This window comes from Mytilus trossulus, chromosome 14 (genome assembly GCF_036588685.1).
Source record: "Mytilus trossulus isolate FHL-02 chromosome 14, PNRI_Mtr1.1.1.hap1, whole genome shotgun sequence".
Classification (NCBI taxonomy): Eukaryota; Metazoa; Mollusca; class Bivalvia; order Mytilida; family Mytilidae; genus Mytilus; species Mytilus trossulus.
The window spans coordinates 68,733,422-68,757,946 of NC_086386.1; the positions used below are offsets into that span (position 1 = coordinate 68,733,422).

Consider the following 24,525-nt stretch of genomic DNA (forward strand, 5'->3'; position numbering starts at 1 on the left):
AAACAGCAGTGTTTAGTAATCGCCGTGTATGTACCTTTGACACATACTTGAACTCACACCTTGAATTTATAAAATGTGTTTTATCAAATTGATATATTTGATTGTGACATATCACACGTATAAATTATGTGTATGTGTATGACCCAGGATCAACTTCGTAATGATTTAATACAAATTTATTACAACCTTGACTAAAAATTCAATTACCTTCAAATAGTACTGTTACACATGCAAAGCACCACTCAATTCAACGGGGGAGGTTTACGTTGAACGTTTATTTACCTCTTAACGATATCATTGCACCTGCATAATACTAATCGCTTCTTGTAATTTAAATCGTGTGCAAAAGCGTTGACCAAAGTACATGCATTTTGTATGCATACTAAAAGTGAGCGCATCTTCAACGCTTTTACCATCTTTTTAAATTCTATTTTATACTATACACATTAAGTAAATAACAGGTAAAATCAAGCTTTTCTTTTTTTATATGTATTGTTTTAATGTTGTCGAGGAAAGAACATGTAGTCACAGGTTTATTTTAAACGAAAATAAAATTTAACTTTTGGAATGCCTTAGCCAATCAAAATTACGGAACGCATTTGGTAATGCAATTATTCAAACTACAGGGTCTCAAGAAGATGCGTGTCTTATTTTCAAATCAATATATTATTGGCAATAATAATTCAAAATATATATGGCATGCCGTGGTAAATGGACGATTTTACTTCTAAAATTCTTTATATATGAGCTATGCTCATCTCTGACAGTGGTAAACAAACAACAGGCCGGCCCACAATATCGTTCGCCAGACGTGTGTTTATTCCACCCCCTACCTAACAATTGAGGCCCCTCATGGGGGGTCCTAGTAATCACATAATCACCATTTTTTTGCCAATATAATCACATAATCATTAAATATTTGCTTATCTTTGGTAATCAAATAATCATAAACTAAAAATACAGTCCTAGGTAATCAAATAATCATGAAATATTTGGCTTAATAATCAAATAATCATTAAAAAAAACGGCCAAGTAATCACATAATCAAAAACCCCATGAGGGCCCTCACAATTGAGCAAAGCAATCAGAGGGCAAATTGAAGCGCCAAACCTCATTACAACATGCACATGCAGAAAAAAACCAGTTGAATATAATTTCTGCGGATGTTAATATACTTAGTCTAATAGTTTACAATAATAACTTTCATTAACCGATTAAACTTCATGTACATTTAAGATGTTCTACGTTGTTGTTTATTTTTTAGGTCAAATTTACAAATATAAAATTTCCCCTTTATTACGTAATGTAAACATATAGTTAATATAAATATAGAAAATATACAGAATATTCAAAATATTTGTAGAAACTAACAGGAACAAATACCCTTCATGTATCTCCATTTGTTTAAAATTGTAACCGACACATCTTCTTTAGAAATTTACCAATCTTTCAAAGAATTTGAGGACTTAAAAAAAGACTTAAAATTATACCTATATGATAGCGTCTTTTTAAAAGAACGGTCATATCATATGAAGAGTTTAAAAGTACGATAATTGTATAAATAAACCAATTTATTTCGATTTTATTTTACCACGGTCAAAAAAGGACCTATAGGAATTTTGAAAACAAGGACTTCTCATGACATAAAGAGAGAATATTACAAGCAATATTCAAACCTTTTCAATTTTTAAATTTTAACGTTTATAAACTACATTGTTAACCTATAAAAATGAATTTTACACATGAAAAAAAGATGAGTACATGTATTGATTTCGGGCGATTAAACGTAGGTTCATTAACTGTAAAGGTAAGTGCAAAACCATACTGTTAGAGTACCATGTAGACGATTATATTAGGAAAGATTTGAACATTTTGTATTCTTATTTAAAAAAGCGAACAACAAAAAACCGAGCTTGGTGTTCAATGTGTTTCGTTTTTATTGTCACTCGATATACATTAAAAACGCAGTACGTCATTATTTTAGTTTTTTATACACATTTATAAAAAGCGATTTACTGGGTTTCCATTTCCTAACAAATTTTGGGCCTAATCAAAATGTACAAAATCGATATCATTAATTGTGAGTCTTTTAAAAGATGAAATACATAAGAGACAAACATTATTTTTAACAAGGACTTACAAGAGATACGTAGATTTTACAAAAGGTGTATAAAATAAAAAAAATACCAAACTCAGTGAATAAGTCTAAACGGCAAGTCCCTAAGCAAATGGCAAAATCAAACACACCAAACGAACAGCTCACGGTCATATTCCTGACTTAGTATCTATGGACATTTTCTTATGTAGAAAATGGTGGGTTACCCTGGTTTTATATTAAGCTATATAATATCTGATGCATAATTAATGACTGTGGTTTTGAATACTGGCATCTGCTTTAGTCTTAGAAACTTAACTCAATAGGATATATATAATCGAGCAGCCTGATCTTATACTTAATCTCAATATATCGCCCTTTACTCATATATATATTAATGTATAATAAGGCTTTAAAAAGTGACATTTTCCAACAGCCTTACCACATGACGCACATCGATTTGAAAAAAAGAAGAAAAGATAAGTGCAACAATACATTATGTAATTTTAAGAAAAATAAGTTAAAATATCAAAGTGTTTTTTCCACCTTTGTCATTTTCATGTATTTATTACAGAGGCCGGCAAACTATACCCTCGGTAAAAAAAAATTTACGTGGATGAAATTTTCATCGTGGTGTCGCACGTTAGACGCGGACAGGCTACCAAGAGCATGCCAGTATTTATACTTATGAATTGTTTAATTGGTGTATTATTTGTGTAAAAGGAGACAAATTTGTAAAAGCAAATTGCTTCTGAATCCTTAATATTATTTCATTTGTATGATATCGTTAAAGTTGAAATATCCGAATAAATACTGTTCGAACTAAGGAGTATTCATTTATTAAATAAAAGTCACCAACAAAATATTTAGAAAAAAGAGGTTCATTCTTAAAGCGCCTGAACATCTATATATACCATAACATTATGGTATTCGGATACCCTGCTTTTGTTTCAGCAGTCATATTCAAATTACTGATCAGGTCACGTTCATTTTGATGTCAATTTTGCAGTGAACGACGGTAAAGTGGGTACTTTCACAAAAACTCTGATTCCCGGCTTTGGTTGCAGAGGAGATAGTGTTGTGAACAAAATGGGATAACAACTGAACATAAAACACATACTACTGTCTAAACATAATGCATCAAGCACCGAACATATTAAAAAATCAACATCAGAAGACAGTCATGGCGTTCCATAGTTGTGCATTTGACAGACCCAGCAATGCAATTTCATTATATATGTACCCAGTAGTGTGAACGAAGCTCCAGTTCTGTATCAAAAATTAAAGTGTGAATTAAGGGCCAAACAAATAAAAAATATTGACTAATAGAGAAAAATAATAGAGAAAAGACAATAGATCGGATCTATTGTATTTTCTTTTAATATTTTAGCATCCATGGATCATCCATTAAAATAGAGAATAATGGTTCAAATAAATAAAGACTATAAAAGAAAATTGAAAAAAAAACAATTTATAATATAGGTCCCCAAACCAAAACCTCATAGCTATTGTTTTACGTTAAAACATCTGCAATTTCGAAATTCCGGAAGTATATTTATATATATCTTGTGGTATGGATTTTAAAAATTCATGCTTGATATAAAAAAGCAAAATGCATTAAAATACATTATGTTTATAAAATATTTGATCTTTTTATTTAAAAGCATTGAACACAAATGAGTAAGGAAGTAGAAAATATCAATGAACCGTCACCCACTCAACGCCATTTGAGTTTCTAAAATGCAGGAAACAAAAATAATTGACCTTGACTTTTTCCGGACAATTTAAATTTCTCTATAAATTCATTAAAATCTAGTTATTGAACGTTATGACAAATCATTTGCACTCGTACGTCCTTGTGTTTTTAAATATGGATTTCTTCTCTATTAAAGAAAGTAAAAAAATTTTGAATTTGCCGGTTTTTATAACAACATACACTGATGAAGTTCTTACGGCCATAATATTGTGTGTTTATGCTCATCATATTCAATTCAAATCATAAGAATTCAATTCAATACGTTATACCTATTGACATTAGCAATTTCAAAAGGTAAAATTTACTTCCTGGGTATATTTATGGAATATAACACTTTGAGACGCCCCAAGTGTATTCACCAGGCTGAAAATACAGCTTCGGAAATGTCTAGTACGGATAGTAAGCTAGTGGTGGCAGCGATCGACTTTGGAACTACATTTTCAGGATACGCTTTTTCTTTGAGACATGAACACGAAAAGGATCCTTTGTGTATTAAAGTAAATCCAAAATGGGAATCTGGAGGACGATGGTTGATTTCTCATAAAGCTCCGACCACAGTGTTGTTAAATCCGAAGAAGGAATTTCATTCGTTTGGATACGATGCTGAAAATAAATATTCAGAACTTAGTTTGGATGGGGAGCATCACGAGTGGTACTATTACCGACGTTTTAAAATGGAACTTTATAAACAAAAGGTATCTATTTTAATATGAAATATGCAGAGTGTTTACCAGTGATCAAGGGAACCCTCCTTTTTGTTAGAATACAAATTCTTTTGTATGGGGACTAATGGTTGAAACCCCCAATTTTCATCTGACTTGCATGTGTTTAAAAATGGTTGGTTCATCGACTGTATACCATCCTAATATGCTACAGAAATGTGTTTATGCTGGATTGAATTTGTCGTATAGGTATCAATTGTATAAATGAATTTATTTTGAATGGGTCACACATCATGGTCTCAATCACGATTATGAAGTTTAAAATACATTAAAAAAAGATCGTATTGTCACGTTACAAGGTAGGTTACTATATATGTAAAGAAAAATAAATCAATACCTTTTTGTACTATGTCTATATGTATAGTTCAATGGGGATTTTCATTTGACAAAGTTTATTTAATCTGATGTGCAATACCCCAAAAGATGGAAAAGTATATTTGGTACACGGGGGTTTTCCTGGAGTTATAAGAATGACAATATTATGTCATATTTTATCATTGTTATCTTATTCGTTGAAATATCTAATCCCATGCACACTTGCATGTAGTCCACTATATCAATATTGTAATCTTTATGACGTACATGTAGGTATTAAAATAAGGTAGACATATATACAAAGTCATTGTTTACTTCATAGTCTGTTAAAAAATAAATAAAAGAATATCCATCGCAAATTGTTAGTACTATAAGAAGGGTAACACGCTGTGAAGATTAGCGGTATAAGGGGTAAATTAAAATCTGGGAAAATATTAGTGAGGATACACGCTTTGAAGATTTGTGATATAGGGGGTAAAAAGTATTATCTGAGAAAACAATCGACAAAAGTGGGATGTGGAAAAAATGAAAAAAACCGATCAGGATTTGAAAAATGGACAACTCCGTTTCACCCTCTCATATAAAAAATATGTATATCACAAAAGAGAGGCGTAAGATACCAAATGGACATTCAAACTTTTAAGTCGAAAAAAAACAACCTGGGAACGTCATGGTCATCTTCGCTAGCCAAGGGTTACGATCCACTACATCCTCTCCACTACCATCATCCCTAGTAAAGATATGTCATGGCTAGATATGGAAAAGACAAAGAAATACAGTACACAAAACACAATATATGAAACTAAAGATTGAGCAACACGAACCCAAACAAAATATGCATGATGTGATTTAGAAGAGGGACGAAAGATACTAAAGGGACAGTCAAACTCATAAATCCAAAACAAACTGACAACGCCATGGTTAAAAATGAAAAAGACAAACAGAAAAACAATAGTACACGTGACACAACATAGAAAACTAAAGAATAAACAACACGAACCCCACCAAAAACTAGGGGTGATCTCAGGTGCTCCGGAAGGGTAAGCAGATCCTGCTCCACATGCGGCACCCGTCGTGTTGCTTATGTGATTACAAATCTGGTAAAAAGTCTAATTCGGTAGGTCAAATTCATGAAAGGGAAGGAGATTGTAGTTACGACGTAAGGAACATATCCGATATCATTTGTGAAACGGTTATTCCATAACGGTCATCAACTCGTGATGGCGTCCGTAAAATTTACGAAGGGATGATTTCAACTTCACCATTTGGAACTCTTGGTTTAATAGCTTCCTTGTGAGCAGTAACCCTCTATCAAGAAAATCATGATAGGAAATGCAAGCACGGGAATATCGTACCAATTGGGAGATATATACCCCGTATGCAGGTGCTGCTGGAATGTTGCTACTTAGAAATGGAAAGTTCACAATTGGAAAGCTGAAATCATCTCTTTTGTCGTAAAGTTTTGTCTTAAACCGACCCTCATTGTCAATTTCTAGATGTAAGTCAAGATATGAAGCCGACTTAACTGTATCTGTAGTATCCTTTATCTCCAATTCGATGGGATAGATGCGATCCACATAGTCACCAAATTTTGAATTGTTTAGTGAAAGAACGTCATCTATATAGCGGAAAGTAGAGTTAAAGGATATTGCTAACTTCTTATCTTTCTTCCTTAGAAGTTCCTGTATGAAGTCAGCCTCATAATAATAAAGAAACAAGTCAGCAAGTAGAGGGGCACAGTTTGTTCCCATTGGGATGCCGACAGTCTGTTGAAAAAACACGTCCTCCGAACGTAACAAATATGTTGTCAATCAAGAAATTAAGCATCTTGATAATATCGGTTTTTTAGAGAATTTTTTGTTTGAATCAGAGTGATTCTTTATAAAGTAGGATTTATCCCTCCCTAAGACAAGATACTTGTATCTACGTTGGCCATTCTTTTTTATGAAGCAAAGTAATACCAACTCTTTTAATTTGTCTTTTAGTTTGGAATGTGGAATACTTGTGTAAAGAGTAGAAAAGTCAAATGTTTTAATACTGTTACAAGATGAAAGAGAGTTAGATTGTATGTACTCTAAAAGATCTTTGGAATTTTTAAGTATACTACTCCAGAAGAGGAACCATACTCTATACTTCTCATGTAGTGGCACCCTCGTGGCAAGGGATGATTCCTGATAAGAAAGAAAAGCGATGGTTACAAATAAAAGATGAACGACCGCAAAACATAACAATGAAAACTAAAAGTTCGACAGCATCAACCCAACTTTAGATGGGTGGTATTAAAATAGCGGTGGACCTGAAGGGTGTGTAGCTCCTATTCCAATAGTTGCACCACTTTTGAAATCAGACGTATCTAATTTCACAAGCAAACTTAGATATGATCAAAATATGAAAATGTTTCATCTATATTATTTGTTCTAATTGTAGTCCTTATCAAGAGAATCAGAAATTGAATCCGTTGATGGGAAGCTAATGCCAGCATTATCTATCATATCATACGCAATAAATTACCTTCGGGAGTCTCTAGTCCATGTTCTATGTAATAGAATAAATAGTTTCCGAGAGGACGACATATTTTGGATTATAACATTACCAGCAATATGGAGTGATGCTGCTAAACAATTTATGAAAGAAGCTGCTGTCAAGGTAAGGGAGATAACTCAGTTTATTGTCATAAAAATCATTCGGCAAAACTCGGCAGATTTATCTTTCCTTCATTTTTAAAATCTTTGGTATGTCGAATGTCACAAAGATTGTATTTGTTTGATAATGATGCAACCTGGCAATGCCTTTTGAATTGCACAAACAGTGGCGATAATTGATCAAGATTTTCTTTAATAGCAGTTCGGGAGTTTGAGATTGATAAACAAGTAAATTGACCCATAATCTTCTGTTTTTGATAACTGCACTGCACTATATTTGCAGAAACTACATGTGCTGGGCCAATGGATATATCATTGGTGTGATGACAATTGCGTTTCAAGAGATTGATTTTCTATTAATGCCAAGAATACAGAGTCATATACTATTCTAGCAAAGACCACCTTTCTTCCTACAAAACCCCAAAACCAAACAAAAATATTTTAACAAAAACAAACACCAGCACAATGCCCTATGTATATCGGGAAACATATATTTAAACTGCATATACTGCATGACAACAATACAATCTATGAAGTGACAATTTGAGTCGGCCTTCCTCATAAGCGTGTAGCAGTAGGTTTGATTTTTAGATAAGAATAAATCATTGTTGGTGAAAATACCATAAATAAAACATGCTCTGGTATTTCATATCAACTGATATATGTAGGAATAATTACAATACATGTATGTTTCGTTATAATACGTTATTTTGATCGGCTAACAGCAACCTCGCGTCATTCTGAAATCATCATGCATTTAAAATGAAACGTAATATTTATGATGAAACGAGCTTCCACAATAAAGTGCACATGTAATAAAAGAAACCTAGCAAAAAATGCAGTTATAAGTATTGTATGATTTTTATTACAACAAGACTGATAACATATCTTAACGGTGGTACTGTTTTAAAATCCCGTAAACCTACAGTGGCGGATCTAGGAATTTTCATAAGTGGGGGCCCACTGACTGACCTAAGAGGGGGCCCGCTTCAGTCACGCTTCAGTGATTCCCTATATAAGCAACCAAATTTTTTCCAAAAAAGGGGGGCCTGGGCCCCCTGCCCCCCCTAAATCCGCCTCTGACCTAAATAAGATCCATGTAGCCTCATTAATCTAGAATAAACTCGGCCTCTTTTTGTGTTTGAAAACAAAGGATGAAATTTGAAAGCGTTTCGATATTATGTATATGTTATACTTGTCTTTAGTCCCCCAAACCTAAGTCAGGTATATTACACCGTGTCAATATTTGTATTTCGGCATTTCAAAAGGTCATATAAAAAAGAAGATGTGGTATGATTGCTAATGAGACAACTCTCCACAAAAGACCAAAATGACACAAACATTAACAACTATAGGTCACCGTACGGCCTTCAACAATGTTTATCTCAGACTGTAGGGTGTCTTTTATATAAATCCTTTGGATGTGTACTGATTGATATTTTAGTCATATGCATGCATGATGTATCTATTAGTTATAATTGGGTTTTTACAGTGTGTCTTTGTGTTGTGCTGTCAAACCACTGTCGCGGTTCTTACTTTATATTCTAAAGAAAAAAAAACACACATATTTTTAGATTTTTCTAGCCATTTATAATTTTTAGCTGTTACATAAATTTTTACATTTAGTTGCACTTCGTCGCATTTTATTTTATATCAAATCTCACAATTATGTGGAAACTTTAATGTATGACTTTTGTTTTTATACTTAATAAGAATTATGAAGAAAACTTTATTTGACTACTTGTAAAATTGTTTGCTTTTTGAAGTACCATTAAATAAAACACATACATATTTAAGTAACATATTACCATTCTCTAAGATTATAGCAATACATTAAAATAAATGTTAATCAGTGTGCAAATTTAATGAATCTATCCAATTATGCTTGTACTAAACCATGACCCTGTATGTAGAAGTCTTTAACAATATACAGATGTCAAGCCCTATATCTCCCTATGTCAAATGGAAAGAGAACATCAAAGATCTTCATCAAAACCAAATTCACAATTATAGCAAACATCTAGATATTTGCTGTTATTTCTACCCTCCCCGGCCCTTATTAATTTCACACAATGGAGTAACTAAAGAAAGATCCGTATAATAAAAGTACTTCACTCTATAAAAACGAGGTAAACATAAATAGTTTTAAAAAATCAGACACAAACAAAACAATATTGAATATCAGAAAACTTCACATTACTAAAACAAACTAAAATGAAAAAGTTAAAATGAAGTCTTGTCGTACATCGTTTGCAGTACATAGTAGGTCTCATGCTGCAAAACAGCAAAGAAATACAGGTCTCAATGAGATTAACAAAATAGAAAATAATCTGGCCATTTCAGAATCTAAAGAAAATTACGTCACGTCATTGGTTAAATTACCATTTTTATGACATTTTTAACCAATCAGGACGTTTTCGTTTAAACTTTTCAATGAATGAACCGCCCCCGTCCCCCCTTTTTTTTACACACGTGACATTTGTTTCCTTAGTACCATATAACACGACTTTGTGCAACCTGTACATAGTGTCATTGCAGAGAGGTAAATGAAACAGAATTGTAAAGAAATACATAGGTTACACAAAGAGAATAATGGACAAAAAGTGCTGAATAAATTGCAAAAAATAAAGCAAATGAACTGTTTATACCCTTCCGATCAGAATTCATTGAAATCCTGTTTCCTAACTGACTGCCATGAACTGAAAATACAGTGTAGATACTTAACGTGTAGTATATATTTCTAAACGTCATTATTTATTCATTTCTTTTAAGCAATAGTCTGACTCTCTTATGTACAGCCTACGTTTTAAGTTATGCAGGGGAAAAAAACAGTAATGTAAATTCAAGTGTTTAAATAAAAAAAAAAGAACACAGTAACATTTTTAGCTTTAAGTATACTCTACTTTTGTCAATTCGTAAATCTTATTGAAAACATTACATTTCAAAATAAACAAAAAGAAAAAGTCAGATTTCTAGCGTAAGACTGAAGTGCATATTTTGTTAAGGCTAAAGCATGTCATTGTAGTTAAATTACCACATCGTTGTGTGAATATACTGTTAGATAAATTAATAGATATTGTACATTTCTAACAATTACGGAAAATAAATGGAAGCAAAGAACTATAATAACACGGAAACTTTCAAAATTAATATATTTTTGTAAGTCAGAGGAAAAACCAGGACAAATGTTCCTCTAAAAGACATGTATCAAACTGTTCTACTTAATAAGGATCTGTTTTATTCATTTTAATGGAAAGATGATCTCACTGTCCGTTATCGGGGTCGCTTGGTTCTTAATACTATTGTAATGTCTCTGAGTGACTCTCAGCAGTAGTGAGGTTGGTGTTTCTTTGGCTTACATGCAATAGCACTCGTTTTAACTGCATGGTCTTTCCTTTTTGGCATATCCATGCAAAGTTGACTTTATATGAATTTTGCTATGCTTCTATGTCTATATAAAATATATGTATTTATAGATCTCCGACTTTCAAATGTTAGTTTTCGTCGTTTTGGATGAAGATAAATCTAGAAAAGCGTTTCAAACGAACGAAATCTATTTAAAAGTATTATTTTCATTTAATTAATAACGGCACCGACGTTAACGAAATTTATTTTCACTGCAAGTTAATCGTTAAATTAAACTATTCACACAATAATTCGTTTGAATGATAATAAGAGTCTTTGAAGTTTACTTTTTATCAGATAGCATTTCATTGAGGACATATTTTTGTGTTAACCATAATCCAACAAATATATTCATGCGCCAGGCCTATTCAATGACATAAATATACAATTTACGTGTGGTAGTCGAGGTGACGAGTGTTGAAAAACACATCCCCTATCTCCAATTTTAAAGAATTATAAGGATTAAGACGTTAAAAATATTATTCAGTTCACTGCACGTCAATCGTTAAATTATATAATACACAAACACAATCGTTTGAATGATAATAAGAGTTTTTGCAGTTTACTTTTCATCAGATAGCAAATTTCATTGAGGACATATTTTTGTGTTTACCAACAAATATATTCATGCGCCAGACCTATTCAATGACATAAATATACAATTTACGTGTGATAGAGGTAACGAGTGTGAAAAAAATTATCCGCTATGTCCAATTTTGAAGAATTATAAGGATCAAACTCCTTTTTTAAGGAATTTATTGGTGTAAAAACGTGACCAAGTCACTCACAAACATATCATATGTTTTTGAGTGAATTGGTCGAGTTTATACACCAATAAATTCCTTTTTTGGGGGACATTTATGATATGTTTGTGAGTGACTTGGTCCAGTTTATACACCAATAAATTCCTTTAAAAAGGCGTACAATGGTACAATAAAGATATGTCTACATATGTGTTAAAAATTATTAATAAATAAGAAATTATAAGTAATGGGTAGAATTTTTTTGATCAAATACGTCATAATTTGTACGACAGGCTAACTGTCACAGTGAATGCATAAACAAAAGAACCATTCAGAAAAACCACAGGTGTTGTTTTACCTGGGCGAGAGTAACATATACATTATAAGTTGTAATTTATGTTGTTTTCATATCTAATTAATTAAGTGTTTATCAGTTTATGTGGTCTCTTTAACCCTATGCTCACTTCTTGGTGTTCTGCCCGAATTCCAAGGTCAAGGAAAAGGTGTTTAGATAGTTTGTCAATCAACTCATATTTGCTATTTGCTGTTGGTTTTATTTTAGCAATAATGACAAAAGTTTTCAAATTGTTAATATAATATTGTCATTTAAAAAGCTACGAGGTCCTTATTTTTAAGGTCTTTCCTCTCCGTGAGGAAAGACCTTATTGTTTTTCGCATGTTTTTTTTTTTTTTTTTTTTTTTTTTTTTTTTTCATCCAGCATTTGTTTGACATGGCCTCCCCTCGTTTCTATTGGAGTTATCAAAACCAAATATGGACCATCGGTAGACCTCATTGTGAAGTATTACCAGATGAGGCTGTGTAGGATTTCATCATCCCCTTTAGAAGTTATCTCCCTTTTATTGATTTTTTTCAACATGACCCCCCCTCGTTGTTTTTAAAGATATCATGATCTTATTTTTACAATAGGTACATCTCATCATGATGTATTACCATATGAGGCTGCATAGAATTTCATCATCCCCTTTGAGAGTTATTTCCCCTTGAAACAATTTCTTTCCTTTGCTCATTTCTCAAAAAATGTTAGAGATAGAATCGATTTGAAAACGGCAACATGTACAGGAACAGATGGCAATGTTAATGAACATATACAATCATTTTGTTATTAACCCTTATAAGGAGTTATTCCCCTTGAAAAATTGTATACAATTTTAGAAAAAATCTATTGCAAGAACTGGAAGTCGTAGAGACTTGGGACCTTCACCAATAATCTTTAATTCATGTGACCTTCAATATGTACCCAAGGTCAAAGGTCACAGAGTGCAAAAAAAAATTACGCTGCAATTTCAAGCTTACATATTAGGAAAACGATAAGACTTTGCTGCCTACATACAGCGTATAAAATGTTCCTCTCGACGAACTCTACAATTTATGTAATAAGCCCAAAAATGTCCGACCGTCTGTTCAAAAGTTACAACGGGATGATTATTAAAAGTATAGTATTTTGTGTATATCTTTTTAAAGGTAACAGATATCAACCTACTATAAACTTAAAAGATGATCAGTAGTTCAAGACCTTCAATTTGAGGTCAATGTCAGGTCATGATGAAATTTCACCTTGACCTTCACATTATACTATGACCTTGACCTTGTGATATTTAAAAGGTCAAGTGGTCCTGAGTTGAATGGTGATAGTCCCATGTCTTTACGACTTCCGGTTCTCAAGTTTTGTATTGCATCATATATTTGATGATTAATTGTGACCTTAGTGAACTTTAAAATTGTCTTAATTCTTTTTCTATAATGTTGTCCTTTAACTGTAGATCATTTATCATTTAACAGATTTGAGATATCTATTGTCGTTTTAGAGATAATGCAGTTTTAAGTTTTGCGAGCGGAGGCATGTATTTCTGAATCATCAAGAGCTTACCACTTAAAATGTTTAAGAAATTGAAGAGGTTGACATAGTTATATGTTTGACAAAATACCAAAAACATTCCATTTAAAAAAACACTAAAAAATTCAATTTGAAATTTTCATGTTTTGCATTGACTTTGTAAGTTTCATAATTTCTATTTATATAGTTGATATTGCATCATTATTTGCACTTTGTCAAATGGGGTCATCTGATATATCAAATTGAAGGTCTTAATAAACTCTACTTAAAAATGAAAATTTGAAACCCCCTTTTCATCCAAGGGAGACGGGTGGGGTCATATAGTGCAAACATTCAAATTTCTCAGATGGTAAGGTTGTCGCATATCAAATGAAAGAACATAAAGCGAACATTTCAAATTTCAAATTGACGTCTCCCAAAAATGAGTTGGATGGGGTCATTGAGTGCAAAAAATAAATGTTCTTTTAAGGTAGGGTTGTTGTATATCAAATGAAAGGTCATTATGTGTACATTTCAAATAGCAAATTCCTGACCTTCAAAAATTAGTAAGATAGGGTTATTGAGTGCAAAAATCAAACTTTCTAGAATATGGCGTTGTCGCATATCAAATGAAAGCTCATCTACTCTATGTTACATATATAATAATTCCGATATCAAAAATGTAGGCGGATGAGGTCATTAAGTGATAAAAGTAAAAAGTTTCAGAAGGTATGCTTGTCGTATATCAAACGAAAGGTCGTACAAAGTACATTATGAAAGCATCACTTTTACAGGAAAGACCTTTCAATTGTTTTACAAACAATTGAGATACTAGTTGTATTCTGTAATTGTAAAGATCATTTCCCCCTATTCTTCATATTTGCTTTTCTGTATTATTTTATAATGTTAAAATAGATTTGAATTAGTTGAAAGCTACTATGATACATGTACTGTAATTTTATTATGAAAGTCGAGAAAAGGGTTTAGTTAAAGCATGGTTTTATATAACATGAACTGGTGGATTCAGGGGAGGCAAAACAAAAATGCGTAAAATCGCAAATAAAGTTTTGGTTCTTCAACCATTCTACATTTACGCCCCTCCCCTTTCCCTCGAATCCTTGTTCAGCCCCTAACCTGGTGTCGAAATAGGTAACTGAAGATATTATTATAGTCTTATTCTATTCAAAGGTTGTAATGTGTGTATCATGTGTATAGCCTTAAACAGTAATTGCCAAAAATAAATCTTATTAATGTAAAATTCAACATTAACTTTTCGGAAGACAGATGAAATGCCGGAGACATTATGAACCATGCACCATGAAATAACAAATGGACTTTATACTGTGACACGAGCAAAACGCCGTACATCCTTTTCACAAGAACAATTATTTAAAAGCTTTTTTAATTCTTGCAGATTTGGTCAAGAAATATAAATGCCGTGTGAAAATTAAAATTATATATCTTTGTCAGTATCAGCATATATATAATCTAATAAGTTTAATGATCTAAAGGTGATGGTATAGATATAGGACATGTTTGCTTATCGTGTGAAAAATGTCATCTCTCCTAATGTGTTTAAATTAGAAATATGTTCGTTAGTTTTCTATTTTTCTTTCATTTTCGGATAGATCGCTTATGATTCTGTTTTTCATTAAATACTTTCTAATTATTTTTAAAGTGAACATGCTAAATTAAACGAAAGAATTTTTCGTCCTGTGATGGAATACAAAAAGAAAGCCATAAGATACCAGAGACATCCAAACTCATAAGTCGAAAAAAAGAGATCTGACAAAGCCATGGCAAAAACAAAAGATAAACAAGAGTACTCAAAGCATACAACTATACAAAGTTTACTCGCAATGTCTGGTCCGTTTACGTGATAACATAGATTAATTTATCATCCCTCTGCTAACTCGAATAATTAAATCCCTCTCCGTGTCCGATTTTCTTCCACGCGAGGAGAATGTAGCCATCGTAGATCAGCGGAATATAACGACTGAATTATTCAGGTTATTCCTCTGCGAACATATCCCTTATTTCGCCAACTTTTCAATGCACACTGAGAATTAAGTAGAATATTATAGTAAATGAGCCTCGGCTTCGAGCAACCATTAAACTCTAAGGGTGTTATCTTTTTTTTTTACTTGAATCGTATTTTATTTCTCGACGCTAACAATCAAATTATAGTTTTTCAATATTTAACACTATAAGATAAGTGAAAAATTGGATTCAGAAGAAAAAAAACTTGTCAAACGCTGGACCGCAATATATTTTTCATCAAGTTGGAGATCACAATATATATATTTGACCTTGACTCCTTTAACCTTATAACTCTCCGATCTTAAAACAACTTTTAAGATATTCAGTTGTATTAAAAGTCAGAGTCAAACCATGATTCTCATTTTCTTCTTTCTTGTTCCCCTGTCTTTTTTTTTTGGTCGTTGTAAATTAGATTAATTTGTTTATCAAAACAATACGCCTATAAATCTGATATTTTTTTTTAATTTTCCTATAAGTTCTTAGAAATGATTTGAAAACCCTAAATGCCATTGTTTAGACTAATTGTATCCTCTCTGTTTAAACTGAACTTACGCTTTATTGTTTAGTTTCCGCATTTTTATCATAACATTTCATCGTAATCGATTTATGTATCTTATTTCCGAAAAATCAAATAAAATCATTTCCGTATTATATTTATAAACCGCGCAATATTATCACCTACTAATTTCAAAATTGCTAAACTTGACCGATTCCGTTCCTTCGCCATTATTATAGCGAAATCACCCGAGGATTGCCGATTGCGAATTTCATTCCACTGTGTCACAACTCATGCTTCTTTTTAATATCTGGATAATAGTTCAACTGAAACAAACTTTTCATTAAGAATGGGCGTATTTTTCTCAATTTGCACTACTGAAACGCCTTCTCCCACTCCATGCAAGCAGAGACATATAATGTATATATGTCTCTGATGCAAGTAATGTTCAATTTAAATCAATATATTATCATTATAATAGTCTTAGTTTATGGCACTAAATTAAACGAGAATCATATCTATACACCAAGTTACACCGTTAAACATATAAATTGATATATATACAACTCGTCTAAACATCAACCCAACAATGTTAGATCTATAAATTTGCTTTCGCAATTTTGTTGTTCTTCCTTCGCCGGGATTCGAACCCATGCTAATAAGATATCTTGACACCAAATCACCTGTGCTGTAGGCGTCCCGCTAGACCACACGACCACCTGGGCGAAAATGAAGCTTGCGGTAGCCGGGTATTACCTTTCCACGTCAGTTTTAATCTAGCGTCGTACTACAGTAGGGCAAGCTGACCAAGGTTCGGACAAGTACCTTCGTTCGGACGATTTAATCGGTTTTTGTTCTGTTTTAATATACAAATAAACTAATAGATTTATCCTTAAAATGTATGTTCCGATTGATGTTATGGAATCCCACTTTTTATTGGCTCATTACCGCTCTTCGGAATTTTTCGGGGTTTTTGCCTGATACTGATCTATATGATATATAAGGCATATGGTTTATCCCAGACAAAAAAAGAATTATACATACGTGCATACACCTCCTTAAATTTTACTTGCTATGTAGATTAGAATTGATTGAAGGCTTATATACCGATATTGATTCAAAGCGTAAAAGTCAAATTCGAAAAATACCATTTTTTCCGTTAATCTTTAACAAGAACAGTTGCAATAATCTATAAAAGGAACGCTCCGTACACATGCATGGCAAAATGAATTTGTTTTTTGTTTTTTTGAGGGGGTGTATATGTGCATGCTTTATTTTACTCAATACCATGTTGTTTTTTTTCATTTCATTGTTTTTTTCTGGAGCCTTTTGCTTTTGTTTTGTCACTCGATGCAGAATATCAAAAATATTTATGTTGCTATGATCTGCTATGGTATGATATTATCTTTCAGTTTGTAAACAGTTTGTATATGTATATGACAATGCATAAAAGTAAATATGAAGTAAACAATAAATTACATGATGTAAACACATAATTAATTATTTGACCACAAACTGAAATGTATGGAACGCCGTAGCTGCCTTATGTGTACTTGTTTTTAGATACGCTTATACTTTTCAATATATGCACATATGCACATAGTTTTTCTATACATGCACATACTTTTTTCTCTATATGCACATAGTTTACTTTATATGCACATAGTTTACTTTATATGCACATGGTTTTTCTATATATGCACATAGTTTTTCTATATATGCACATAGTTTTACTATATATGCACATACTTTTTCTCTATACGCACATACTTGTTCTCTATATGCACATAGTTTACTTTATATGCACATAGTTTTTCTCTATATGCACATCTGTTACTTATTCGTTTTTAATGCGCGGAGTATACGGTTGCACTTTGAATTAAATCGTTTTTCAATTGTGTTCATGTCTCTGGTGGTAACAATGTGTTCTTACAGATGAAATGACCCAATAAGCGCGATTGCAACCGTTCCAGTGCGCGGTTAATACCCTGTTACTTATTCACTTATAATACGTTTGTTGTACGTTGCACCTTTTAGAAAAGGATTTTCAATTGTGTTCATGTCTCTGGTGGTAACAATGTGATCTTAGAGATTGAATGACCCTATTAGCGCGTATGTACCCGTTTCAGCGCTCGGTTAATACCCTGTTACCTATATTTGTTACCTATTCGTTACCTATTCACTTATAATACGTTTGTTGTACATTGCACCTTTCAGAAAAGGATTTTCAATTATGTCCATGTCTCAAGTGGTAACAATGTGTTCTTAGAGATGAAATAACCCTATTACTGCGCATGTACCCGTTCCAGCGCTCGGTTAATACCCTGTTACCTATTCGTTACTCATTCGCTTATAATACGTTTGTAATACTTTTTATGTGTAGTGTAGTATGTTCAGACTTATTTTTGTTTGTACGTTTTGGATGATTTTGTTTAAATATTCCATGTGTAATGGCAGTGTAAACATTCAGAGTTTGAATTTATTAGAATAGTAAATTTAACATTTAAGAGAAAGCTGTACTTGTCACAAAGCTGCCACCAAAAAATAGGGACACATTGTAACCACAAGAGACATGGACAAAATTGAAAATCCTTTTCTAAAAGGTGCAACGTACAACAAACGTATCATATGTGAATAGGTAAAGAATAGGTAATGAAAAGGTAACAGGGTATTAACCGAGTGCTGGAACAGGTGCATGTGCGCTAATAGGGTCATTTCATCTCTTAGAACACATTGTTACCACAAGAGACACGGACACAATTCCAAATCCTATTTTAAAAGGTGCAACGTACAACAAACGTATTAAAAGTGAATAGGTAACAGGGTATTAACAGAGCGCTGGAACTGGTGCATGCGCGCTAATAGGGTCATTTCATCTCTTAGAAAACATTATTACTACCAGGGATATGAACTTAATTGAAAATCCTTTTCTAAAAGGTTCTACGTACAACAAACGTATTATAAGTGAATAGGTAACAGGGTATTAACCGAGCGCTGGAACGGGTACATGCGCGCTAATAGGGTAATTTCATTTTTTAAAACACATTGTTACCATCAAAGACACGGACACAATTGAAAATCCTTTTCTAAAAGGTGCAACGTACAACAAACGCATTATCAGTGAATAGGTAACAGGTTAATTACCGAGCGCTGGAACGGGTACATGCGCGCTAATAGGGTCATTTCATCTCTAAGAACACATCGTTACACCAAGAGACATGGGCACAATTGATTTTTTTTTAAAAGGTGCAACGTACAACAAACGTATTATAAGTGAATAAGTAACAGGGTATTAACCGAGCACTGGAACGGTTGCAATCGCGCTTATAGGGTCATTTCATCTGTAAGAACACATTGTTACCACTAGAGACATGAACACAATTGAAAAACGATTTAATTCAAAGTGCAACCGTATACTTCGCGCATTAAAAACGAATAAGTAACAGATGTGCATATAGAGAACAAGTATGTGCGTATAGAGAAAAAGTATGTGCATATATAGAAAAACTATGTGCATATATAGAAAAACTATGTGCATATATAGAAAAACTATGTGCATATAAAGTAAACTATGTGCATATAAAGTAAACTATGTGCATATGGAGAAAAAGTATGTGCATATATAGAAAAACTATGTGCATATATTGAAAAGTATAAGCGTATCTAAAAACAAGTACACATAAGGCAGCTACGGCGTTCCATAGAAATGTGTTTACATGTTTTCCTGACCCTCAACATTTTGCAGCTGCTATTTTTGGGTCAAAATTTATCAAAATGTATATAACGTAGTGATTTCTTGACAATTTCCGTATTTTGATGACGTCAAACTTAGTGCCAATAATTTATCAATGCTAAAAATATACATAGGGGGTTTCCGAAAATTATCTGCGTCAATGAAAAATGACATTTAAATATATTTGAAATGAATTGACCGCTTTTTTGAAACAACACAAAGGTTTACTTCTTGTCGAGTAATATGTATGATGTACTTCCAAATCCTAGCTGTGTTTACCACACATTGTCTTGTCATGACATGTTTACCAAATCAATGAAAAACAAGAGTCTTTAATATATTTTTGTATAGTAACTTCATAGAAGTTTACATTGAACTTTCTAACAATTTTTATGTCCTACCTACGATAGAGGCATTATGATAATGTTTTCTGGTCTGTGCGTCTGTCCGTTCGTTCGTTCGTCCGTTCGTCTATTCCGCTTCAGGTTAAAGTTGTTGGTCTTCTAAATTGAAAGGCAAATTAGACTTTTGACCCAAATTTCACGGTCCACTAAACATAAAAAATGAAAGTGCGAGTTTCAGGTTGAAGTTTTTGGTAAAGGTTTTGATTATTCTACATGAAGTTTAATCAACTTGAAACTTATAACACTTTTTGCTTATGATAATGTTAATGCCAAATTAAATTTTTTACGGTCCATTGAACATGGAAAATGACAGTGCGAGTGAGGCATCCGTGTACTTCTTCTTTAATTTTTAAATTCATAGGCTCGACTATCCAAAAAAGTCTAATTCTATAATTAGAAAATGTATTCTGCAGTAAATTGAAAAATCGCAGTTACCCAACATCACATACAAAAAAGAGACTATATTGTGTTCATGATTCTGAAATTGCTCCGAAATATGATACTAGTAATACAGCTATTTATCAATAATTCATTGCATGTTTACATTGAGTTTAGATATATCACTGAAAGCCTATCTTACGATTAACCTTCGACTGTGGTCTGCTCTTTGGTCGGGTTGCTGTCTCTTTGGCATATTCACCATTTCCATTCTAAATTTTAAGTTCACTTCTAATAATGTGATCTTCGCCTCGAGTTTCATTTTGAACCCATGCATGCATGTTATACCGAGCCAACGAATCATTGTTTTGAATTGAAATAGTAGGCCTAGGCTTAAAATAAATAAAAAATAAAACACAGGAGGGGCAATAGAAATTCTGCTATGTTACCATATATAGAAACAAATTGCTAAGAGTATAATAACGTAATGGATTTTCAATGGTGAATTTATACTGCTTGTATTTATTGGGTTTGTTGATTAAATTGTAGGCGGGTATTCCCTTAAAGAGTCTACAGCTATGTTTAGAACCGGAAGCAGCTTCTGTCTACTGTCAACATATCCCATTTGAGAGGTTACACGGAGGGAAAGGTATCAGTGCATTCCAAGCAGGGACGTCCTATATGGTGCTAGACCTTGGAGGTAAAAAAAAATCCTATCATCAAATATAAATCAATCAAACCACCCAGCTTCAAGCAACCAGAAATATGTTATATTGCAGTTGTGTCTCCGTAAAAATAATTCGAAATTATATAGAATCATTTTCATAACAGCGTGGACAAGACCATTTTTTGGCGCGATCAGGTTATCAATTGACTGGGTCAGATTAGGTTAACGTTTGTCTGTACATAACGCCTTCATGTTATATCGTATGTGTTATAGACATTTTAACTGTCGGGCTGCATGCTAAAGGTTCTTAACGCTTAAATCAAAGAATACGAATAACTGTAGCAGAGGACTAAACCTTGTGCGTTGATTTAAATTTTGAATACTTTAACTTTCTTTTTTTCCGTGGATTTGCGTGTACTGTACTGTACTCCTTTATTGTCCTTAAATCCCCAATGGAAAGTCTCTGACAGACGAGGTAAAGCGCAACATCACTATTATGGAAAAGGTCAGTGATGTAGTATAATAACCAACATAAGTATTGCAGTTGTCTACGCTGTTATGAAAATGATTCTATTTCTGCTTAATGCGATCGATGTAGTTTTATACAGAATGTTCATATATTGTCGAAAACATTTAAAATACCGGTAACATATTTAAAATAACTAGATAATATTGAAATAGACATCAGCTTGCTTTAATATTTGAATAACTAGCAATGCGAATAATGAATAATAACGTTTTTTTTATAAGGATATTTCGACGGTTTGAACAACTTGTAAGCCAAAGGTCAAATAAATATATTGTCGTGCAGTATTTTAATATCTCCTTATTCTTGCTATATATATTTTTGTGTAAGTACCAAAAGTTGAACTTCGCACATGAGTTATGCGAGTCAGGAAATATTGGTTATGCAGTAAGGTTGACAGTTTTTAATTGCAGGAAATCGAAAAGACAGACAATAGAGACATTCGACGAATTACTAAGGCACAGCAATATAACTAAAAAGCAATTTAGTTTCTGTTCTAAAAAAATTTGTAATTAACCTATCTTATATAGGAAAAAGGGTCAGGCACAAGTTATTAATACTTAGAATAATCCTTTCCTAAAGTTGTGATATATGAATGAAAAAGACCTGCAACATCAACATTAAATTGGTACAAAAAGTACACAATTTATAAACAAATACATGTGTAACTAGACAACAGTTCTACATGAAAATATTTATTTACATGCAGACTACTAACAACTAAATTCGTAAGGAAGGTATCTTTCTAGAGGTTATCATGTTAACCTCTTCTTGTAAAAGGCAAGACTTTGTCTGTTTTAATTACTAGTAGTTGTCAAATTTTCGTTTCCATTTACTAGTAGTCAATTACTTCGATTTTCTGACGGTACAAACAGTATTTAAATTACTAAAGGTGATTGCTGATTTGTGCATGAAAAAAGTCAAATAACGAAATTACCAAACTCCGAGGAAAATTCCGAAAGGGAAGTCCGTAATCAAAAGGTAAAATCAAACACATCAAACTAATGGATAATAACTGTCATATTCCTGACTTGGTACAGGCTGGAAAATACAAAATCTGTCTTCAGTCGGACTGTCGCACCGACATATTTGGTAATTGTTTGCAGTAACGATTCTCAATATTGTCACTTTCTATTATCTTTTTCAAAAAACCCTTATGGATAAATATCTGCATGACTTGAAACAGGCACGTCAGAATGAAAGTTGCTGCAGGTTTAACAAGAGTTTACGAAAAGTTTTGATTGACCAATATGACGAATCCAATCACACAATTTGTTTTTTCTATTTCAGGAGGTACTGCAGACATAACTGTCCATCAGGTGTTGGATGGGGGTCACATCAAAGAACTCCAGAAAGCCAGCGGTGGCGCATGGGGAGGTGTCAATGTAGATAGTGCGTTTGTGCAATTTCTAGAAAAATTGTTCAGCCATGAAGTTGTTCAGACATTTCGAGAAATGCATTTATTTGACTTCTTAGAATTAGAGCGAGAGTTTGAAATGGTGAAACGAAAAGTGAAAGTTGACGATTCTTCAAAAATTACAATTAGGATTCCGCCATCTTTTTTAGAGATATTCCGAACAGTTACTGATTGTGCTGATATCAAAGAGGCTTTAGAAACTACGTCTTATCGAAGAAGAGTAAGCATAACTGGAGATAAGTTGCGAATGGAAGCAGGGATTTTACGAGAAATGTTCGGTTCTATTGTTGATGATATCATTCGACAAGTAGGCTGCTTGCTTACTAACAAACGTAGGTATGATATCAACCATATCATCATGGTTGGTGGACTTTCAGAATCCGAATACATGCAGAAAAGTATTCAGAATGCTTTTCCAGATGTTAATGTGATGATACCCGAGGACCCCGAACTTGCCGTCATGAAAGGTGCCGTGCTATTTGGATTTAACCCTTCGATAATATCTGCGCGAGTTGCTAGATTCACATACGGGACAAACAGTTTCATTCCGTTTATAAAAGGACAACATCCCGAAAGTAAAAAAGTTGTAATGGACGGCAGAGACCTGTGTGAAGACTTTTTCGTGAAATATGTAGCAGTCGGTGACATTTTACCGATAAATACTGTAATCGGGCCAAAGCGCTATATGCCCATTCGGAAAAAGCAGAGATGTGCTAATGTCCAAGTGTTTGCTAGTTCTGATCCGGATCCTTATTTTGTTACGGACACAAATTCACAATTTATAGGACTATTGACATTTCAATTCCACGACAACAAAGGTGAGTTAAATAGGCCGGTTCTACTGAAAATGATATTCGGAGGAACTGAGTTAGCGGTAGAAGCGATGGAAGAGAAAACCGGAAACACTGTAGTGGCTTCCTTTGAATTTTTAGATCCGAAGGATCAAGAAAAAAATGCAAAAACGTAGTTTAGTTTTTATTGTTAATAAATTTATATAATTGTTACTTTATATATCTTATAATGTATACCGTACGTAAGCTAATTTTGCAGCATTGTTGGTACATTTTATAGATATTGTTGTAAACTGCTATTTTAGGCCCATTTTTTTTTGAGTTACATGCTTAACCGTATGACTGAAATGGTACCTGGATGGAGTATTGTGGTTAAAAAAAAAACCGAAAATAATATATGAAAAGACACCTAGAGATCAAACAAAGGGAAGAAATGTTTAAAGAGGAGAAATCATGAGTAGATTTAAAACAGACAACATTATAGTCAGCAGAAAAAGTTGGACAGACAAACAACAAGACAACACATTTTCTACCCAAATAACACTGGGTCAACTCTTTTA

The 24,525-nt window shown here is 32.9% G+C and overlaps 1 protein-coding gene across 1 annotated transcript; it reads left to right on the top strand.

Annotated features, from left to right (window-relative positions):
* Window positions 1-3,941: 3,941 nt before the first annotated feature.
* LOC134696108 (heat shock 70 kDa protein 12A-like) lies at window positions 3,942-24,178 on the top strand. The gene is made up of 4 exons (XM_063557710.1): window positions 3,942-4,546; window positions 7,316-7,534; window positions 21,114-21,264; window positions 23,048-24,178. The coding sequence occupies exons 1-4, from the start codon at window positions 4,172-4,174 to the stop codon at window positions 24,139-24,141; spliced, it is 1,839 nt and encodes a 612-aa protein (XP_063413780.1). The 5' UTR covers window positions 3,942-4,171; the 3' UTR covers window positions 24,142-24,178.
* The last annotated feature ends 347 nt before the right edge of the window (window positions 24,179-24,525 follow it).

Bases quoted from the DNA above. Each gene is read 5' to 3' on its own strand.
- LOC134696108 (XM_063557710.1), top strand. From the start codon at position 4,172: ATGGAATATAACACTTTGAGACGCCCCAAGTGTATTCACCAGGCTGAA. The intron at 4,547-7,315 runs GTATCTATTTTA...TTCTAATTGTAG, and splicing joins TGGAACTTTATAAACAAAAG to TCCTTATCAAGAGAATCAGA. The intron at 7,535-21,113 runs GTAAGGGAGATA...ATTAAATTGTAG, and splicing joins TGAAAGAAGCTGCTGTCAAG to GCGGGTATTCCCTTAAAGAG.